The following is a 23,524-nucleotide window of genomic DNA, read 5'->3' as shown; positions in this document are numbered from 1 at the left end:
AATTAAGATAGTTATGCTACTAGTTCCTCTTAGTTTATTGAAAAAAAAGGTTTGTGCTAATATTGTTCATACAATATTCCATCCCTATATCTTGTACTATGAGTAACTACATTGAAGATAACAATACACAATGTATTAATTATTGCTATTCTATTATTTTGTTTTGAATTTTTTTTGGAAGTCTTTTCTCTTTAAAAAACAGCTATAATGGCACAGCAAAAGAAGAAATTTTTAAAAAGGAGATCTTGACACTTGAAATATTACTGTTAGAATTCATGTTGTGCTAAAACAAGCTTTATTAAAGTGTAAATTAATCTAAATTACTTGGCTTTTCATGTAAGTGACCTCTAAAAAACAGATGAAATATTAATAGATATTTCCCCTACAAGAATAGAACCCAAGGTACTCTAGAGCTGATATGGTGACCCTCCATATGGAAACTCCAGGCCATCCAGGTCTCCGCTCTGTCCTGGCAAGGTGGACACAGTCTGGTGCAAGGTAGCACTAGTGTTAAGATAAGGAAGAACAGTTGATTGTCCCCCCACCCCCACTCTTCACAAACATCTCACAGGTCTCACCAGTGCTGACACTAGCTACAAAGGAACTGGCAGACTTCAATTGCAAAACATGTGCCCAGCTTATGATTAGGGTTGTGTTAATTTGAGGAAGTTGAGCAGAATGACCTTCAGTAGGAAACTGTCTCTGCCAGACTCTGGGAGGGAGTCATTAGTCACCAGCCCTGGAGTGAATAAGCCTATCATCTCCTTTCTACAAATCAGGTTTCTTAAGCAAGAAGGACCAGGGAGTATATGAGGATACCAGGCCGGGGGAGTGGAGCTGCAGAGTGGACTGAACAAAGAATACTGAAAACAAACTAGTTTCATTTTGCAATTCTATTAAGGCTCAGCATTTACTCAGCTTTTTCTAACATACTTCTATGTAAAGAGCTTGGATTTTACACTAATAAAAAGAGTGGCCATGTCATGTACCAGTTATATTTATTTTATTTCAAAGTCCTCAAATATTTCTTAAGAGGTTTAATCACACTTTTGGTTGTATTCTTTTCCCCCTCCCCCCTTTTCTTAAATAAAAAGACCTTCTAATGCCAAAATGGGTTTTGGATTTACATGGTTACTGCATTCATCTCTGTGAGTTTGTTTCTGTCTTCCCATGAACCCCAAAGGGAATGGAAAAAAGACATCATATTGATAAAATGTGAGCCTTCCAAGACATTCTTTAAATGTCCAATGTGCAAATATGGTCAAAATAAAACATTCAGTCCAACTGAGTGAACATTTCTCCACAGATGCTTGGAGAGAAGTTGGCTGGCTTTGCAAAGTGGTTCTCTTTATAAACTAGCAACATGGCTTTATGATGTGTCTGGGTGACAGGCCAATTTCTTAAGTGTTTTAAGTATATGTATTTAGTATTTTCCTGCTTTTAGAACTAACTGAGTAGAGCAACTGACAGTGCTGTGCCACGGCACATTGCCTTAGCCAAGCCACTGGCAGATGCGGCACAAACTGCTCCATCAGACATGCCAGCTGCCAAAGAGTTCACTGGCTTTCAGCTACCTCATCTTTTATTCTTCGATTCTTTGTATCATGATAAGAGAGAAATTTCAGGAAGAAAGGGATAGTAACCAAAAAGATGAAGACTCAAATGGAATTTTAAAAGGTTCTGTCATGTTTGCTTAAAGAATGTTTTCAATACACAAGTACTGTGCACAGCAAAGTTCTGGCACTAATGAAAATGAGTTCTGATTGCAAATGGAGCACTCTGGCCTTTGTGGAAACCTTCACTTTTACCCTGGGCCCATAAAGACAGACACAGCAGCACCCTTCTAAGCTGCCCCCTGCTCCAGTCCTCACCCTTGGCTGGGTATGTACACTCCCTGTAAGATGGTGGTGAGATCTGTACTCTGCTTCATTCAAGAAAATAACTTTTATCTAGAAAACCACATATGTAGCAAAATGAAATGATCTGCTGCTTAGGGAAAAAACCTGGTCTTCTTGAAGCCCCAGTCTTCTTTCTGCTTTTTCCATCTGTGCAGCCTGTCCCCTCCCTTCTGCCTGTCCTTCTTCTAGAAGGGAGCACAATGGCTGATGAGAACTTAGTTACCTTCCCAGCAGGCATATGAATAGGACATTAAAACAGGCTTACAAAGTAAAGGGAAGAAGTCCTGCTGGTAGAATTTAAAAGGAATGAATAATGGAAAGAACTGCACATGGGAGCCAAAGAGGGCTGGAACTGACTCCAGTTCTGTCATTTAGAAAGTGTCTTGGGCAACTTCTTTTCTGAGTCACAGTTTGTTTATAAAATTGAACTAATACCTGCTTCATTGTACTTTGATAATTAACTGAAATTATGTACATAAAAATCTAGTGCAATATGTGGCACACAAATTTTACTGTCTTACTTCATTAGGAGGGAGACATAAGAGTTGTAGGAACAAGTCATGGGGCTTTCTTAGTATTCTAACCTGGGAACAGAATTGACTGTGAGTATGTGTGTGCTTTGGAAATATAGAGTTTAAGGGAAGGGAGGTTCGTGGATTATACTGATTTTTCTTTTCCTTTTTCAATGGGTCTCACTACACAGCCCAGACTCATAGTGATCCTCCTATTTAAAGCCTCCCCAGTGCTGGGATTACAGGCATGCACCACCATGCCTGGTCTCAGTGGCTGGCTCAGCATGTGGTGCTGGGGATCAAACCCCAGATCCTGTGCTTGCCTAAGCAGGCACTTACATTTGCTGAGCTATCTCACCAGCCCTGAACTGATTTTTCTAATCTGTATTCTTCAGTACTCTAAGTATGTGAACTTTCTGGCATAAGGGAGAAATGGGAAAACAAATCAAAAGGGCCTTGTTAAACAAGAAACCAGAATAATAGAGTAAAGTGGCTTGGGAGCTATTTCACCCATGTGCCAATAAAACTTAGTGAAATGTTTATCCTGTTTCTTATGTTCTCTAGGATCCACTTTCTCCTCTGGAGGGTACAAATCAAGTGATAAATTTTTCTGAGTTTCACTTTTTTTTGTTGGCCACTGTTTGGGGCCAACACATTTTTTAGCCACATGTGTTAATATCACTGTCTTAGGATGTGTCAAAATGAAGAATAACTTCCTTCCCTGTGCCAGACCTGATCTGATACTCTCAACTGCAAAGATTCAGATTTGTCTTGGCACCAAAATCGAGGCACTAGCTTTGATCTCAGTGTCTTGTTTCTGTGTCGCCTGACCTGCACTGTTCACTTGTCTGAGTTCCTGGGTTGGGGTGGTATGCAGAGCCTGGTCTTCCTTCAGGTGCAATTCCTGCTGTAATCCAAAGGACACTTTAGTGAAAGGCCGTGTCCGCCCTTTTGGCTGGCCTGGGCAGCAATAAATGAAGAGAAATTGTCTTGGACAAAATATAAATTAAGAAAGCTTGCATGACTGCTAATGGTAATGAATGCCTGTTTTCACAGATACACACATGGGAAATTGAAATACAATCATTGTGATCAGATTTTACTCATTAAATTGCAAAACAGTATGTACTTCATGATTCAAGCAGGTTTCAGCTGACCTGTGTGTTGTCCCATGTGTAGCCCAAGTTCAATCCCTGGCAAGTGATGTGAGAAAATATCCGTAAAAAGTCACGCGAAAATATTGCAAAGATTGTGGGGCTGTGTGGGCTTCAGCCTGGACACGACAGCGCTAGAGTCTGTTAGCCATCTGGGAGATGAACAAGGTGTTTTGTTGAGATTTCTGAAAACAATCTTCGGGTATAGATTGTCAGCTCCTGCTAAATTCACTCATAGCCCTTCCTGTGATAAAAGCTACTTAGGCTTCTGCCCATAACACCATCTTTTTCATCCTGCCCGGCTTTTCTGGTTCATTTAAGAAAAAGAATGGCCAATTTTTATAGGAAGTATTTTAAAGACACACATATTGAAAACAAGAGTGAATTTGAACCCAAAATGCATCACACTTGACCATCCTCATTCCATGGAAGATAGGCAGCTATTTCACAGGGTTCTTTGCTTTACAAATTTCAATAAAATTGGTATCACTAATACTAGTGGAAACTTTTTTATTTTAAAAAATATATTAAGAAGTCCACAGGCTTATACAACTGTCACAGGGATCCATGCCACTAAACGCTAGGAATCCTTGAGACGTAGGAGGTATTTCTACACGATCTCTTGATTTCTTTCTTTTTCTAATTACTTTTGAGAGACAAAGAGCAATGAGACAGGTTCAAAACATTAGTAGGACAGTTACAATAATTAGTACATTGCATATTGTTGTCTTTGTAGTATTTATTCACAGTACAAGATGCAGACATGATATCCTGTCCAAACACTATTAGTACAAATCTTTCTTCTCACTGAATTAAGAGAAAGTAGCTATATATCTATCCTATTTTGTGTATACAGATACAAAATGGTCCTTCATTTGTATCCCCTTTTTTTGTTTAGCTTTGTCAGATATGGGTATTCTGTTGCCATTTAAATATTGTAGGTATGTGAATTCAGCAAAATAATCCAATAGAGTCCAGTAGTCCATACTACGGATAAAAATCTCTTGATTTCATTAATCCAGTTTTCCCAGTTCCCAATTGTCTTCCTCAGTTTCACAACCCTGGGCTGAGTCTTGGTTTGTTTCTCTGGATCAGTGTTGTGCTGGCTTTGTTAACCTTTGGGCAGAACACTGCTTTCAGTACAGCAACAGTACAATTCATAAATAAAAATATTTTCACATTTATTTTAATGTTTGTTGACCAAATCACATGTGCTGATTGTTATGCAAACCAAAGAGAATACAAGGCCAGTTAAGAACAGATATGCCTTCTATCAGTTGATGATCTAAGGAGTCTGTGTGTGTGTGTGTGTGTGTGTGTGTGTGTACGTGCGTGCATGCATGCATGCAAGTGCGTAATAACTTCTTGATTTATTCTCCCACTTCACTCCACAGATCTTTGAGACAACTCAGGTTCAGTGCGGACTTCCCGACCTCACAGACTGCTGCCTTACGTGGAAGCTGAGCAACAGTCTTCAGGTCCATGCCACACTGGCAGCAGCAGCATGCGCCCTCAGCACAGCCAACCTTACTACCCTTCACTGTAATCTGGAGCCCAGAATGAGTCTGGCCTGAAATTAGACCAGGTACTAAAGAAAACCTTCTTTGTTAATGGAAAGAGGAAAAGAGAAAAAGATTTCCAACCAGCTGCAACAAATGTTCTGCCGCTCTAAGGAGCCTACCTTCTTTATTGACCAAGCTGTGCTGTCTCCTGACTCCTACTCTAACCTTTTGCCAGAAGTAGAGTGTATCAATCCCATTGAAAAACTAAAGACAAGTACTCAGCCAAATAGACCTGGAACAGTAATACTTTCAAAACAGTCTAGTAGAACTATGTCTGAAGGCCAGCCTCATCCCCCAGTAATACTGTCCCGCAGGCCTGGGCTCCGGATATGCTACATCTGTGGCAGAGAATTTGGGTCACAGTCACTTGCCATTCATGAGCCCCAGTGCTTGGAGAAGTGGCGTATTGAAAACAGCAAGTTACCGAAGCACCTGAGGAGGCCAGAACCCTCCAAATCACAGCCCGGCAGTGGCAGTGGGACCTACAGTGTTCAGGCAGCAAATGAGGCAGCGTTCCAGAGTGCCCAGGCCCAGCTGGTGCCATGTCAGTCCTGTGGCCGCACATTCTTGCCAGATCGTCTCCTTGCTCACCAGAGAAGCTGCAGGCCAAAGGGTGAGGGTCCCAGAACATCAAACCTCAACAGTTCTGACAATCTTACTAGCTTCAGGAAAATGTCTAGTGGTATCCCAGCCAGACCAAGGACTCTCACCTGCTACATTTGTGGGAGGGAATTTGGCACTCTGTCCCTTCCTATTCATGAGCCCAAATGCCTACAAAAGTGGAAAATGGAAAACGACCGGCTCCCCAAGGAGCATCGCCAGGCACCCCCACAGAAGCTTGAGACCCTTGCGTCTATACAGTCTAGCAAAGAAGGCTCAAACCACACCCAGCTTGTGTCCTGCATAAACTATAGCCAGACCTTTGCCCCCAGTGACCTTCAGGAACAACAGAGAAGTTGTAAAGCTCAACCTGCTGTACCAAAAGTTCAGAATTTGGACTTAAGGAGCAAAAGTAACCTAAATACTCCCACCAGTTCTGAGCAGCAAAAGAACATGGCAACACCCAGTATACCTAGTAAGGTAATTAGTGCTATATAAGATGCATTAGCTGTACTTGGGGGTACATTCTGCCTCCAGGGTAATGAGAGAAAACCGTGCTCTAAGTTAGCTGCTTCTCTCGTCGGGATGTCTCATTTCTGCCTCAATGTAGCCTGTCCAAGTTGACTCCTGTTGGATTCCAGAGTCTCTATCTCTCTTGGCAGAGTAAGTTTAAGAATATCTTTGCCTAATGGGTTCATATTCTTCTTCAGTCCTGCTGCCTAAAGGAGAGACAGACTTCTTTCATGCATGACCCCTCATACCAATAACCCTTGGGAGAGATTGTTATTTGAACATGAGTCATTGATGCTTTGTCTACATTACAGAAATATAATTCTCATTCCAACAGCCGAAATTTATTGTTGGTTCATTTTAGTCATCTACCTTAGGAATTCATTTCTGGCAATGTCAGGTTACACTGAGTTTATCTTACTAAAATAGAATCTGTGTCAAAAACCTCAAATGACTTTGGCAATAATTAAGCATTGGAGTACCTTCAGAATACACATGCTCTGCAAATACAGCATGCTTTTTATTTTAAAGCACATGATTATAAGTGGAACACAATCCCAGAACAGACACTGAGACAACTAGTCATATGTTCACAGTTCTGGGAGGCATACAGTCCACCAGCTGCTCTAAACTCTGGGTTGGACTGATCACAGGGTCCTGACCCTCAAGACAGGTCACTCTAAGGAAGCACAATCCCAGGTATGTCTAACCTGAATCGTGAAATTATTTGGCTTTTATACTCTTATCATCAACTACAATTGGGTAGGCATGGAGGGTGGCTACACACAAGAAAGGGTATATAGTCCATACTCTCTACCCTGTAGGCAAGCCAGAAGGTGAATGTACTTTTATCAAAAGGTCAAAATAGGAGATGATCAGCCTCTCCTTTATGGCTTACTACTTAAGTAAATGCCCAACATGCTCGAACTCCCAAAATCACAGCTTTTCAGTAGCAAGGGGTCCTAAAGTCTTCAGGAGCTAATAAGTTTTTAAATTGTTTTAGTGGAACAAAAGCTATTCAAGCTATTGTAAAATATTAAGTTAGAGGGATGAGAAGACATCTTTTATTTTTAATTTATTCTTTAACCTTATTTTATTTCTTTGGAGACTGTCTAGTCTATTCCTAAGTTGCATGCTTAAATGAAATGACTGGATTTTCTGGTTTAGTAGATTCCAAGACAATGATTCTAAAACCAAAGAGTCAGACTAACAGATGCTGGCAAGTTTTCCTATGACCATTGAACTAGAAAATGGCTAGTTTCTTTGCCTAATGAAAACCCAAACTCTAAGGTGTGACATGGGCTTCAAGCTGGTCTCATAAATATGATCTGTTTTTCCCATCTTCCAGCTGCTGCTTTTCTTCCAAAATGTGTGGGGTCTGGAATCAGAGAGTAAAAAGATCTCTGTCAAGGTCATAAATCAAAAACTCTCTTAGCATTCTAACTTACAAACCCTGTTTTTTGATTGTATACATTTACCCAAACGTTATTAGAGAGCTAGAGATAGAGTGGTGTGGTTATTGTAGTATATTTTGTGTTATAATTCTGGAGCCAACAGGGTGAGCACAGCCTGTTCTCACTCAGTCACGACTGCTAGAGGAGCCTGGCTCATACCACAGGTGACACCTTCCTGACTCACCCAGTCATCTGGAGGAGAAAATGTCAGAAGGAAAAGGCAGCAGTGGCCCCTCAGTAATTGTGCATGCAGATAAGAGCCAGGGGGTCCCTGGAAGCCAAGGCTGTGGCCAAGGGCTTCAAGTCTTGCTCTCAGGCCTGACCCCCATATGTCGTTGAGCAGCTGGCACCCACAATGTCAGAGGGGCACTGGCTGCTTTGGGAACCATGGAGGCCTCAATGGAGGACACAGAAATGTCATCCAATGTATAGCCTTCAAAGTTTCCAGATGAAAACTTTTCATTACCACATACAAAACAGGGTTGATTACTTAAGATGAAAGAAAGCCTTAGGCTTCAAAATTCCTAAGTTCTCTGACCTTGGCAAGTCATTTCCCATCCCCCCACTTTCAGCACTAAACCCTTTGTTCACAGTACTGCTTTCTTTTTCTTCATACCACGTGAACTTTAGAATGTAGTGCAGTGATTCATGGGCTCTACATAATGAGTACTACCCTGTACTACATCCAGTGCATTTCAGAATCACATCTGCCCATGACAGCTGACTTTTGGCTCATGGTGGTGCGAATGCACTTACAATGTTCTGCTTTTACAATGTCAGCTTCATCTCTTCTCTGTCTGAACAGCTTTCCTCTAGGACTCTTGGCCTGACTACAGATTAGAATCTGCTGTCTTTCCTTTCTCAAGGGGCTCAGCATGAATTCAGATAAAGGAAACACTTTCAGAATCATGAGTGTGGTGTTTGAAAAACAATTTACTCTAGTCAGGTGACAATGATTGTTTTACTGACGAAGTATATTGCCCTTTGCTCAGAAAGTTCCTCCAACAGAGAATGATTCAGTTCCCTTATGACACAAATACATTTGAAATTGTTCAATCAAATCTAAGCACAAATAAAGATAAGACAAGCTCTCCTGAGAAATCTTGGTGGGCATCATCTCTGCCCTGTAACCACTGTATCGGTTCAATTTTCCCATTGTTACTGCTTAGCATCTGAGATACAGGCACAACTTACTCTTCAGACCTCACTAAAAAAGCTGTGAAAGATATGAGCAGTATTTAAGAGGAACAGAAGCTTAGGGTTCATTTTGTAAGTGTGGCTTTCTGGGACCACTGCTCTCCCACTCCATGGTAGAATGAGCAGCACAGTGCTGCCCTGCTTTCCTCTGAAAGAAGCAAAGCCTGGATGAACAATACTGAATTTGGAAGGATTTTTTTTTAATGTATGTATTTGGTACAGGGTCTCACTACACAGCTTAGGCTCGTAGTGATCCTCCTGTTTTCAGCCTCCCCAGCCCCGGGATTACAGGTGTGTGCCACCACTCAGTTTCGGTGGCCAGCTCAGCACGGGGCTGGTCCTGCCTGTGGTACCGGGGATTGAAACTGGGTCCTTGTGCTTTGCTGTGTGGGTGCTTAGATCACCAAGCTATCTCCCTCTGTCCCCTGAATTTAGCAATTTTTAAAATATAGTGTTAATTCCAGATAAAATGCTGATGCAGAATACAGAAAACCAGTTTCTTGTGGGGGGAGGGCGGCTCAGCCAACCCTGAGTGTGGGACTGGCATGGCATGTGGTGCCCAAGGATCGAACTGCAGCACCTAAGTTTGACTAAGCAGGTGTGTTAGGCCTCTGCATTATCTTTCCAGCCCCTAGATTATTATTTTGAATGTTAATCTACTTAATAAAAACTTTGATGTTTATTTAATAAATTATTCCTAAGCTATACTGAGGAGTATAATAGATGTCATTATTCCTTATTTGAAGGTAAACAAATAAGTTTTAATAATTGCATTTAATATCTGGCCCTTTTCTAGAAGATGATAATAATTTATTCTTCAACTTTAGATCCTTTTAGGCTAATTGGCACAAAAGTTGTCAGGGTTAAATAAATGTAACTATAAATCAAAACAGGGCTTTTGCCTAATCACTTTATTAGGTAACACTTAAAGTTATCTTATTAGGATTTTTCTGGTAACATAAAAATACTATCCCTAAACATCCTGTCCCATACTATAAAACAAGTGTATTTTCCTTAAGAGACACTATCTTTTCTATAAATGACTGTCTCTCAGAATGTAGTTTAAAACTCCTGGCATCCGCAGGGCTCAGACTGACACAGAGGTCTTCAGCCACATCCCTAGCATCTGGTGCTGCCATCTGCTGTTTTGTTTTAAAGCAATGTTTTCTTCACTATTAAATATATTATGCCTTTCTCCTCTTTGTTTTATTGCCAAATATATTTGAAAAGTTGCCCTTACAATATCTATTGTAAGTTTATAACTATACATATAGCTACTTAGGACTATAAGTATTTATTACAGATTTGATTTAAACAAATGTTCTATACTGGCAAAGAATCACATTCTTTACAACTTGAGTGATCCATGGAGGTGGCAGGGCAGGATGGCCTTGCTCATGCTGTCACACTTTGTATGTCTGTGTGCACATCTGCTAGGTAAGACGAGAGTCCGTTAAATGCCTTTATAACAAAATACCTGATGTTGAAGCTTTTTTTTTTTTTTTTTTTTTTCCGGAACCGGGGATTGAACTCAGGCCCTTGTGCTTGCCAAGGAAGCGCTTATTCTAGTGAGACAGCTCTCCAGCCCAGACATTTATAAAGGACATAAATTCATTTCTCTCAGTTCCAGAGGCTGAGAATTTAAGGGTCAAGGCACCAGCAGGACTGGTATCTCTGGAGAGCTGTTCTCTGCTTCTGAGATGACCCTTGGTGACGGCCTGCTCTGAAGGGAAAGAATGCTGTGACAGAAGAGGTGGAAGGGCCAGTGTGTGCTTCCCTCCTTTAGACAGGTGGAAGGAGTCAGGAATGGGGGATATGGAAGGAGAGGGAAGGGCAACAGGGGAGCAAAGTATTTTATAAGTGTGTATAAAAATGTCAAATTAACTTACTCTTCTGGATATTTAGAATACACTAACAGAAATAAATGTAATTAATTCATTTTTAAAAAGAATGTTGGCTTTGGCTTTGACTCCTTTTATAGGAGTAGAATCCTATTCATGTGGGTGGAGCCTTCATAATTTAATCTCCCAAAATTTCACTGGGGATTAAGTTTTAACGTGAATCTTGGAGAAGACACCATCTTTCAAACTACAGTCTCATCATTTCACCTGTACAAATATTGCTACAAGGTAGATACTATCTTCCCTGATTTCCAAGAGCGAAGGCTGAGGTGAAGCAATTGGCCCCAGTTGCACAATAAGCTCACAGCAAGGCAGTCTGCCCTTTTCATGTCTGTGAGAGAGGAAAAGAGAGATAAGAAAAAAGGATATGATCATCCCGCAAGGCTGGAGTATCAGGTAGAAAAAGGAAAGAAATGTTTATTCAGTACTATTTATCCCTAGGCTTAGCCTAAGTACTAAATATACACTAAATATGTAATCTAAGTACTAAATATATAATATGAATACATTGACTGCATAATCTTAGTACTATTATATAAATATAAATAAGGAATCTGTACAGTTACTGGATTCATGGAGATTTTAGTTCATGTGGGGGACACAGAAATGTAGAAATATGAATATAGAATATATAGACACAATTTCAGGCTGTCATATGACAGTATGAGGTAGATATTCAGGACTTTGGTGGCCACGGTAAACATCAAGGAAGGAGATGTTTCAGATGAGACATTAAAGGGATGAAAGCATTAGCCCACCGCAGATGTGACAGGCAAGAATGGCTGCAAGGGGAAGCATCCAGACTAATGGCAGCATGTGTGAAGGCCCCAAGGGAGGTGGATCTTGCAATAGACCAACCAAGTCCACATGTGGCCAGTGCCTGGTGAAGTTGGGGCAGGCACACAAGAAGAGCATGTTGGGGCAGCAATGCCCTCCCCAGCTGCGTCATCTGGGTATTTAAGGAGCCCAGGTGAGAGCTGACAACTACTTGGCCTAAGTCAGTGGTGATAAAGGTGGCAATAAGGTTCAGTGGGCAGAGCTTACTGACCACTGGGATATGGAGAGGTGAGAAACTGCACAAATTTGCCATCACTTAAGGTGAGAAAGAGAAAGAGAGAGAAAAAAGAGGAAGAGCTAAATAAGGGTGGTCTTGGGGAACTAGGCTCAGCAGTTCTAGTGTGGACATAGCAACTTCAAATGCCTGTGTGAGACTAGTTAAGTTAGACTGGGTTTATGGATCTGGAACTCAGAGGAGAGGCATGAACTAAGATGTCTGTTTGTGGATGATTAACATATATTTAAAGAAATCAGTATGAATACTCAGTTTAAAAAAATAAAGTCAGTCGTAATCCCTGAAGGAGGCAGGAAGTGAGCGCCTGGGGGTGTGGCAGGTGCCCGCAAGGTGTGTGGCTGAGATGAGAGAAAGTGTCAGGAACGTGAGAATGGGGAAAAGTGAAAAAGCCAAGAGGCCCACCACACAGAATTTAAAATATTTGATTCAGGCATGGATTTGTTAACCTTGGAAAGCATGTGGGTAGTGGTAGAGGCTGCAGAGTATTGACTGTTAAAGAGAGGATGTGCTTTGAGAAGTTAGCTCTCAAGACTCAAGAGAAAATGGAGGGTAGGCTAGAACTAGAGAATTGGGTTAAGAGCATTATCTTTAAATGACAGACATGTACAGGCTATATTTGAAGGAGTAGGATAGTGATCCAGTGAAGAGCAGGAAGCTGGGGCAGCCGGAGAGGTGACCAGGAAAAGTGAGTAACCAGGAGCAGAAATTGGCACCAGATATGGGATCAGCAGTGAGGACAGGGGCTGTTTGATAGGAGCAGAGCTTCTTCATTTTGGAGGTATATCGAGTGCAGACAAAGGCACACTACTGGGTGAGTACTGGGAAGATGGAGGAGCTGTGATAATGTTACTTTGTTCTTGTTCAGTGTTTTGGTTTTTAATGTATTTGGTACAGGGTCTCTCTATGCAGCTTGGACTCCTAGTGATCATCCTGTTTCAGCCTCCCCAGCACTGGGATTACAAGTGTGCATGATCATACCTGTTCTTGGTAGCCAGCGACACACACCCGGGGGCAAAGCCAGTGCAGCATGTGGTGCCAGGAATCCAGGTCCCTGAGCTAGCCTAAGCAGGGGCATAGTCTGCTGAGCTATCTCACCAGTCCTGTTCTTGTATTCTCTCAGTGGAATATTAGGCAAGTCTATCAGATAAGAAAGAAAGCATAAAGGGAGAGAAAAGGGATTTGTCCTTTGTTTCTTCATGACTTCTGGTAAGGTGAGTTCTGGAAATGAAAACCAATCCTTCTACAAATATTTGCCTTGGGTTTGTAATGCTAAACTCAAGAGTGACTTGAATGCTCTGGGGGTTGTAGATAAAATATTCAATGGGATCTTCCTTGAGATTCTCATAGATTTGCCCTCTTCAGTGCCCCTAGTTCATTTGCTCAGCTGTGCTGATGTCATGGAGACCAGCCTTGACCTCACAATGGCTCCCTGATGATTGTGGCACCTAGACTACTAATGTGCCATTTCTTCATCTTTACTTGGGGTTAGCCATGCCTGCATATCAGGGCAGGATTCTAGGATCCCGTGGCTCTCAGGTGTACAAGGCCCAACATTAAGGTAACAAGGACAGTTCTTTCCTACACTATTGGTTCTAATGCCAACACAGGGAAACCTATGCATATATACTGTATGTGTAGAATATGTGAATATTGGAGGAGGGAGAATTATAAATTTTAGAGCAGCAGCACCAATGGTAAAACTGGTGGATAATTTCTTCATATAAATATTTGAAAGGTAATGCCCACCTGTACAAATTGCAATCTAACAGCTATTTTTAAAAGTTCAGCCTCAATTTATGATTATAAATCAAGTATTAAGTTAGGATAGACTACGACAGATGCTGGTACTTCTCCCAAAACCCACAGCCCAAAGCAAGAATAGGGAGTTTTTACACTGGAGATCCTACTAGTGGCTGTGTGCATCTCTACAAAGAAAAATACTAATTGCAACTTCTGAGAAAACAGGATCTCATTTTATAAACATATTATGGCCTAAAATTGACAAAAGCTGCAACAAGATCATCTTTTTTAAAAGTTAATCTAGCTTAACTGATTTTATATGCGTTTATAGACCTGTTTTCTTCCATCATCCTATCTCTCTGCTTCCAGCACCAAACATGTATCTACATTTCCAGTGATAGTGCTTAGTGTAAGGACCAAATGGATACATGGTTCTTAGCAGTCTGAATTCCAATGTCAGCAACTAAAATATCTCCCAGAATTCTTGAAACTCTTCCAAAGCAACACAATGCACACTTTGGAAAGTGTCTGTATTCAAACAGAGAAGATTGGTCGGTGAACAGAAACAGTACTCTTAGGTCTCCTTTGTAAGTAGGCAAACAGAATCACGTTTACTTGCAACTTACCTCTTCCAAGCTACCTTTAAGTAAAGAAGGTGAAACATAAAATAATGAAGATCATCAACTTAAAGATTTCAGAAAATGAAAGTAAAAGTAGAAAGGAAGGTTAGTGTCGACAACCTTGAGAGTAAATAAAAATTCCTTTGTAAAAGTTATAATTCTTTTGGGCCTATGCAAAGTGATGGCATAGGCTGCTGCATTTTCCTATCTTTCTCCACGCCCTTTGTTGCTGCATCTTACCCTGTGACCTAGGAGCCACCTGCCCATGAGTCAGGCCTGTTGCCCCGCTGATGATGAGTGCAGGGACCAAACATCAGGGGATCTTCTATCCACTTTCATCAAAGTAATCTTGCTGACAAGAATTTGGCAAGAAATTTAATCAACTGATGTCCTCTAGGGTATAAGGAAAACAAAAAAAATTTATTTCAAATGTGAAAGGAAAAAGGGGGGGGGGGAGAAAACTCCAGCTAAGAAACTATATTGCTCCCAGTAGCCTAGACTCAAATTGAGAATTAGTCCTTTGACCTATATTACCCACCCTATTTCCCAGGATGAACAAAATGTCAAACATATTCAAAATACCAAGAGCCTTTTAAAATCAGGTGTATGAATACATTTTAATATTAGCAGGGCTTTTTTTCAAATGAATAGCAAGGCTCATTGTTAAAAGGAGCAAAACAAAACCCTAAATCATAAGTAGCAGAGCCTTTTACAGTTGGCCAATAGACAGACTCGATTGGAAAATTCCTTTATGTGGTGTCCAGTGATTTCCAAAAACAATTTAATTTCAAACAATGATCCTTCCAGATGTGACTTTGGTAGAATTGTTTGAAAACACCAGAAGTAAATGTGAAATGCCAGTGGTTTCTAGACCATCAAATTCTACAATTGTTGAAGTTTGTGATTGAACTGCATGGAGTTATTTCTATATATTAAAATACTGTTTATATTTTGTCTGTAGAACATGCTTAAGAGAATGAAAACTTCATTGTGCACATTCAGTGATTTTAAATGGATACAGAAAAATTATAACTTGGAAAATGAGTCCTACATTCTACTTCCTTCTAGCACTCTCTGCTCCCTCCATCTCTTGGTATTGTTAGGGGTTGAAAAAAATCTGATAAACTCTTTTGTTGAAAATCTCTTATGGGAAAAATAAATGTTTTAGGCACTTAAGATAGAAGTAAAAGTCTTCCTACTTTCTCTCAATGATTCTACCAATGATGGCGGTCAATGAACATGTAAGGAGGAGAGTGCTGCTCGAGTGACCACTGGTAACCGCATTTCTCTGCGCTTATGGAAGCAGCCAGAACCAAACAGACAGGGAGTCAGATAACAGATGCACAACAAAACCGTGGGTAGGGCCGACAAAACAGCTCAGCAGAGGCGCATGCTTAGGCAGGTGTAAGGACCGGGATTGGATTCCCGGCACCGCACCCGGGCTCGCTGAGCAGGTGACAGAGTCAGGGGCGTGGTGGCTCATGCCTGTAATCCCAGCAGTGGGGAGGCTGAAAACAGGAGATTCACTATGAGTCTAAGCTGTGTAGTGAGACCCTGTTAAAAACAAAAACAAACAAACAAAAAACTCGTGTCTGTGAACAAATTCTTGAACTTCCCTGAGCCTCAGTTCCTCTATCCCACGATGCTGCCTAGTAAAAGGTCCCTTGCTGCCCACTCCGTGGAGGTGGTGGGTGAGATCAGGATCAGAGGACCACTGTGAGGAGTAAAACCAATGCCCTGTGCCTCAGTTTCCTGAGTGTTCAGTTCTGCCTACAAGATTCTGATGCGAATAAATGGTATATGACATGTAAAGTGTATAGTACATGGCCTACTACTTAGTAGTAGTTCATTCTAGGTAGCAGTTAATGACTTTAATCCTACTTGATCATTTTCAGTATTGCAGTATACATAGATATATATTTATACAAGACGTTTCACTATTTCCCCCTTGTGGAACCAGGGAGAACATTCATTTCTCCCATTCTTTCTGTATTCCATGATAGGCTCTTTTCACTTAACACCGACATCTTAATTATTTGGCCTAATGGAAGAGGCAAGGAGTGTGGAAAGTCTAGAAAGCTGAAGTCCACATTCTTTAAGTTTGTGTCATGCAGAAAGAGAAACCCTGTTTTAAACAACTATAAAATCACATTATTTCCTCAGACTATAGCAAGACCCACTGGGATACAGAGTAAGAAATCAAAAATCCCCCCTGAAAGTGAATTATTTGAGGCTTACCCAGTGTTGTTGTGTCATGCAGTTTTGGAAATCAATCTCATCCCTCAGTGTAGGAGCTCCTATTCCCTAAGATATGCTTCAAGCTCCTTGTCAAGTTCTATTGTGAAGACAGTCATGCTTAAACTCAACTAGAGAAAGCAATCATCGTGATATTTTTGCTCTACAATACTTCCCTACCTGGGTAGTTCTGTTTTTAAAATTTCACTGTTAAGATTCAGTCCTTTGAATTAATGCATTGAGCCCACAGGTAAACAATAATAAACCAGTTTAAGACACTGACCCATTAAAACAAAAACCTGTTCCTTAGAAATGAGATATAAGATTAATATATTTTATGGGGAGACAGTGCTTGGGAAGTAGATTGCTTTATTTATAAAAACCTTCAGAGGCCAAGCACGTTGTATAGAGAGCACGAGGCAGAGCCTGAGGTATTTTGTCACTTAAAATGATTGGGCTGGCCAAATAAAACAAGGCTTTTAGCTGGCATAGCTATTGGTTCATCAAGGTTCACACTCTGAGATCTACAGTCTGGAGCCAAGGAGAAGTACTTCTTCAGAGGAACAAGGGTGAGATGCTGGAGGCTAGCTTGGGTTCTGAAAGGGTACAAAGGGATCATAGTTGTGTCATAGAGGTGGTAAGGCTGAGGTCACACAGGCTTCATGCTGAGTGTGGGTCACTCCTTGCTGTCCTCCACCATATGAATCATGAATGGAAGTCTCCAGAACATGAGGCCATTCCTTGGGGTCAGGCACCTAGGAACCAAATCTTCTAAGAACATTAAATGTCCACAAAACATTCAGCATCCTGGAAATCTTCTTCTACTGGAAACTAGCTCTCAGACTACTCCATCTGAGCTCAAGCATGCCAGTGTCCAGAGGAGGCAGCAAAGTCCTTTCTCCACTGACCTTTGCACCCTCCCCTTCCCCTTTCCCCACTTTTGGACTAATTTCATGAATACAGAGAATTGAGCTCTCTGTATTTCAAACAGTGATCTATCAACTTGATATTTCTCCAGAGACAAAATGTAAGAACTATTTCCCAAATGCAAGTGATGAATTGAATGGGATAATTTCCACATGTAGAGTTAGTTCAGGGCTCTGTACTCAGCAAAGGGTTGGGGGCACAGCCCACGATGACAACATACTTCCTGGGCAGCAGCACCTGGGCTGTGACTGAATCACCTGCCGAGAGGTGGCCCTGCAGATCCACATCCACAGGGTGCACGTCTTGGCTGGGTCAGGCTCAGCTGTGTTTGCAGAAGACCCTTCTGCCTTATTTCTCCTTACAAAGCACCTGCACTGTTAACATTTAGAATCTCATTGGTTTTGGATTTTTTGAAATTTAATAAATCTTAATTAAACCTAGATATTTATAGACTAGCTATGTTGATAACCTAGTCCTCCTCCTTTTTGGAGATAAATACTACATTAACACATATGGCCAGTTTTAGCATCAATAGCAAAATGGGATAAGATTTTCTTTTCTTTCCTTTTTCATCTTTTTGAGACAGGGTATTGCTATGTAGCTCAGGCTGGCCTTGAATTTGCAGTGATCCTCCTGCCTAATCCTCCTGAATGTTGGGATTACAGGCATGTGTCAACACACCTGGCCAAGATTTCCATTTCTATCTCTACCATGATCACCTGATTTTTAAAAAGTTCTTAATTATACAAGCTGTGACTTGTGTCATTACAGATTAATGATTACAATTCTATATGGAGGAAGGCATTTCATTTGCTTGCATGTTTAGGAATAAAAAGAATATCTATTACATTTTGATATGGTTGCTTTGGCACAGATCTGTTAAAATGGCCTCACCAAAAAGAACAAGTGAGTGGATTCCATGGCAGCAGACTATAGTACTTCTGTCCAATGTGTGAAGGGTTTCCTTTACCTCTGGTAGCGACTGATAGTTGTTCTTGTGGCTTGCTAGAAAGAAAGTTCTCAGCTCGCTTGCTCTCCCCTTCCCCTAACCCCCACCTCCTCTCTCACCCTCAACCTCATGAACTGACTGAGCCTAAAGATAACTTTAGAATGCAATGAGGACAAAGCAAAACCAAGAAAAATGTTAAAGAATGAACACTTTGGAGAAAGAGGGGAGTCTTCTAGTATCCCTAAAATTAACTGATAGTGACTGATTTTAGGTATATTTACACACACACACACACACCTTGAAATTCCTCATACTGAGAAATAAAAAAACAGTTTTCAACAAAGAATATTATTCCTATGTATGAACACAGAGTGAGAGTCCTGTTTTTATGGTACTCATGTCTGCCTACAGGGCTGAGGTCCCGACACTCCAGAACTGGACTTTTTTACTGAAAGTTCATGTGAATGAAAGTTGAGCTCTTTCTCTCTCACAAAAAAAAAAAAAAACAATGTGCTGAAAAAAATAAATAAAACTTTTTCTAATTTTCACTAGATTTTTTGAGATAATGAAAGCAAGAGAGAGAGACAGGACAGAGAGAGAAGAAGAGAGGGAGACAAGGGGAAAGGGGAGAGAGAGAGAGAGAGAGAGAGAGAGAGAGAGAGAGAGAGAGAGAGGAAGGAGGAGGAGGAGAAGAGAAGAGGAGAGGAGAGGAGAGGAGAGGAGAGGAGAGGAAAGGGAATTATGTTGTTGAACTGAAGAACTTCTTGGGAGACAAATTACCAAGTTTAGAATCCATAAGATTTAAAATATTCCTAATTCCTAGCAAAAGTGCCGCTAAGACACATTAATTTTGAAATTTGTCTTGATGGTGTAATTCTATCTTTGAATGGAATGGTTTGCATGAGCACAGCAATACAAAAATATTCCACTAAACTTCATCTGCACCAATTTACAACAGGAAACTGCAGTCAGAGTCACTGAGTTGTGATACATCTGTGCTGTCATCCCCACAATCACGATCAAGCATATATTTCCATCATCTTCCAAAATACTTTATAGTGTCTTGCCTTACCTTTCAACTCCAGCTTCCAGAAAACTGATTTGACCTTGACCAGAACAGATTATTTTTATATAAATAGAATCCTGCAATATGAATTATCCCATTATCCTGCTATATGACTGTTTTGTATTTGGCTCTTTTCAGCATGATGATCCTGAGTTTCACCTATGTTAGTACAAGTAGCAATAATTTTGGTTGTTGAGTAATTCTGTATCGAATGAGTCTATGACACTTTATTGATCCATTCACAGATGCTTCCTGTGGTGTTAGCATTTTTATGTTAACTTGAGACTAGTGCAAATTTTAATGCAAGCACAGTCATTTACATTTATGCCAGTGTGATTGACAAGGAGTTTTGACACATAGAAATTATGAGTTTTCCAATCTAGCTCATTCTTTAATTCTGCATCAAAGTGCACTTTCTTACATCTAGGTCTTAACCCAATTCCCAAACACACTTCATCATGTCTTTTTATTGCTTTCTCTGTACCCCTTACAACAAAACAGTGTCTTACTCCAGCCAACGCGAATCCCTTGGAATATAAAGCTTATCCTTCTCATTTCATCTGTCATATATCTACTCAGTTATTGATGAATGGATGGCCAAGGTACAGTTGAACAGTCAGATGAAGGACATAAGGAAAGTTATGTATGGTAGCATGGGACTTCCATGCCTTTTCTGGGTACACCACATTCTCAGCACCTCAATGTAGTCATCAAACATGAAAAACATTTAAGGTTTTATGGAGTGTCCATTTCACAGGGTGTAGTGACTTGATCACTGACCACTGGGGATTGAGCCCATCCCTAGCCCCTCTCCCCTCCTCAGAGTTTAGGGGATGGTCTAAAAGCTTAAAACTCTCTGATTATATCTTATTCCTTCTTGTACCAAGCTAGCATCTTGACCTTGTCTAAGGACTCTAGCCATCAGTCACCACACTAGCATAAAAAAGACCACCTCGCCTTGTAAGATCCAAGGATCTTACAAGGTCTTGGGTGAGGACCACAGTGCAAAGACCAGAAACAAATGAAAAAAAAAAAAAAAAATCTAGCACCTCTGTTGAGGAGCTATCAGAAATTGAGGATAGAAACTAAACATGTATTTATTATATCCTGACATTATATGTTTATATCTGTCTGTACAAAGCTACATTTATTCCTATTATTAATTGTCTTGAGTTCAATCCCCAGTACCCAAAAAGAAAAAGAAATCACCAAGGGCATCTTATTTATTTGTTTATTTATTTATTTTGTGTGTGTGTGGCCAGCTCAGCCCACCAGGGGGCGGGGCAGGCCGGCATGTGGTGCTGGGAGATTGAACCGCAGTCTCTGTGCTTTGCTTAGCTTAGCTTGCTCTAAGTAGGTGCTTTAGACCACTGAGCCATCTCACCAGCCCCACCAAGGACATCTTACCTAACATTAACTGTAATTACAAATTCATTCTAACATTTAACTGTGTTATGCATATAGCTTTTAATTATCTCTTATTAGTTACTTAAATTCTCAGAAAGCAATTTGAGCTTATCTTCAGAATTTCCTAGTTTCTACTTCAACTCTGTGGTTTATAATCTTGATCACTTCATCATCCTTATAAAAATGACACGAGAACAAAATAAAAATTGAAAACTGCATCATTCAATTTTACACTGCTTTGACTGACACAAAAGATGAGGAATTCAGTAGTAAATTAATTGCCTCTCTCTCTCTCTCTTTTTTTTTTTTTTTCTTTCAGTAACAGGGATCAAACTTCAGACCTTGCGCTTGCCAGGCAGGCTATTATGACACTGAGCTATATCCCTAGCCCCAAATTTCCCCTCTTCTTCCTCTGTCCATTTTGATAAATATTTTTGTCAAAATACATGTTTTTCTTTCTTTTTAATTTCTGTACTTAAGACAGGGTCTACATGGTCTATAGGGTCTCAGTATGTAGATAGGTATCATAGTGGCACCACCACACCCGGTCTCAATCCTCATCTCAGCATGCCTCCAGAGCAGGAACAGCACGGGGGTATCAACCGCCCACCCCCCCCCCCCTGCTGAGCTATTATCCCTCCATTCGAGCGGCCCACACACCCCCCCCCCCGCACACACACGCCCCTGCTGTGCTCTGCCTAAGCAGGCACCTTAATCTGCTGAGCTAGTCCAGTCTGTCAAGGTATATGCTTTCTATATTCCTTTTCTAGTTTCAATTTATATGATCATGTTGCCTTATATGTTTAAATGCATTTCTGGTGATTTAGTCACATCTATTATTTTGAGCTTTTTATTGATGTTTTTATAAAGCAATCAGAGCTAGGATGACTATATATTTATTGAATAAATAGATACTTCAGAAAGTGTAAAACAGAGCTATTATGACTTAGACAACATATATGATAAAAACTGTCCTAGGCAAACCAGGACTGAGGGTCACCTGAGAGCAGGAGTGTATTTCCCAAGTTCTTGCATGTGTCAACTTCTGGAGACAGCAGTACTGCAGTAGTGCCCAGCAGCCCTTAAGCTTAGAGTCATCAGTTTGGAGAAGTAAATTCGCTCAGGGGAGAGGCTCATTTTCTGGAGCTGATAAGATTTAGGGAGCCCACCAATCAGTGCAAAGCATATGCACAACTTACATGGTTATTTTTCTGGGGAAATGACCATTATTCTAGATTTTCAAAAGGACTTATCACTCCATAAACATTACTCATTTATATTTCATGAAAATTTACAAAATGCTATAGTTGGTCCATGGTTTCTTAAATCCTCTGGAAATAACATTGTCACAGCTATGTAAGTTCACTGTTTATTGCAGTATTAACAGGATATTAGCCAATGTGAAGTCTTTCTCATCTTTTGCAAGACTGCTGATAATGACTTCCACTTTACTTTTGAGCGGCTCTTTCATTAAGCTTCCTGAAATAACCTTAGTATTAGTCAGTGGGATTTGCTGCAGCATTCACTCCTAGGGGCTGGTCAGACAGCTCGGAGGACTCCTGCGCCTGCTTAGGCAAGCTTAGACAAGCCAAGAGACTGTAGTTCATCCCTGAGTGATTCCCCCAGCCCGAGCTGAGCCATTCACAAGACAAAACAAACAACTTTCCCTTCTGGTCAAGTGGTCATTCTTACTTCTTTTAAGCTTTCTTAGCTGTCAGGCTGTGCCTTTTACCAAGGCCTCCTTTTCAGCTGAGTTATTAAGGTGTCATTATGGGACATTGGAAGCTGTTTGAAATAGATATACTTGGGCTTGGGAGATGACTCAGTAGAATAAGCACTTTCCTGGCAAGCACAAGGGTCTGAGTTCAATCCCCGTTCTGAAAGAAAGAAAAAAAGAAAGAAAGAAAGAAAGAAAGAAAGAAAGAAAGAAAGAAAGAAAGAAAGAAAGAAAGAAAGAAAGAAAGAAAGAAAAGTAAAGAAAAAGAAATAGTTATCCTTTTCTAGGTTTCCTGAAACATGTGTTCCTCTTGAAGAATGCCTCTGTTAAAGTTCTCCACGAAATCCTTCTGGTTTTTGTTTTTTGTGGGGTTTTTTTGTTTGTTTGTTTGTTTTTTGTCATTGTTCTTTCCTTGTTTTCATGGTGGTATTACAGCTATTTATTTTAAGCTATAAAAATGAATGAATTATAACTGTCCTACTAGCCTATTTTGAAACTGTTTCATTGCTATTTTATCTTTTTTTCTCATTAAAATGAATTTAAAAGAAAATGAATGGAACGCAGGGACTGAGGTTCAATCTCTGGAGTGCTGTGCTGGCCCTGCCTCCAGGGCACACTGAGACAGCGATAGAGACTGGGCGTGGTGGCATGCCTGAAATCCTAGCACTTGGGAGGCTGGAAAATGGAGGATCACTGAGTCCAATCTATGTAGTGAGACCCTGTAGACCCTGTACTAAATACCAAAAAAAAAAAAGAGTGGATAGCAGGTCACCCACACTGATTAGAAGAAAAGGTGTCAAATGCGTAGCTCACTGTATATTATACGGTGGCAGACTAAAGCAAGGAGTGTGAGGTGTTCCGAAAAGATATTAACAAAATTAAAAGATGCTGCCTGAAAAATACTATTCATTCCAATAGCAGCCAGCAACATTATAAAAACATGAAAAGTTAGCAGATTCAGCCTAAATGAATCTACACACTTCTGAAAGCTTTTTTTTTTTTT

At 40.6% G+C, this 23,524-nt stretch overlaps 1 protein-coding gene and 1 pseudogene across 2 annotated transcripts in view; one reads left to right on the top strand and one right to left on the bottom strand.

Moving 5' to 3' along the window:
* The window catches only part of LOC101586630, an 8,151-nt pseudogene extending 3,103 nt beyond the window's left edge, over positions 1 to 5,048 (bottom strand).
* Positions 1 to 23,524, top strand: part of LOC101562441 (zinc finger protein 474) — a 59,578-nt gene that overhangs the window by 26,338 nt on the left and 9,716 nt on the right. The window contains exon 2 of one of the 2 annotated variants that reach the window (XM_023715336.1): positions 4,959 to 6,206. In XM_023715336.1, coding sequence (XP_023571104.1) covers positions 5,175 to 6,206 — 1,032 coding nt within the window. In that variant the 5' untranslated portion in view covers positions 4,959 to 5,174. Of the gene's footprint in view, positions 1 to 4,958; positions 6,207 to 13,329; positions 13,419 to 23,524 lie in introns of those variants that run through there. The other variant, XM_004631339.1, reaches the window with a different exon arrangement.

Source organism: Octodon degus, unplaced genomic scaffold (assembly GCF_000260255.1).
Source record: "Octodon degus isolate 3935 unplaced genomic scaffold, OctDeg1.0 scaffold00040, whole genome shotgun sequence".
NCBI classification, from domain to species: domain Eukaryota; kingdom Metazoa; phylum Chordata; class Mammalia; order Rodentia; family Octodontidae; genus Octodon; species Octodon degus.
This window is presented reverse-complemented; position numbering and strand designations above follow the sequence as displayed.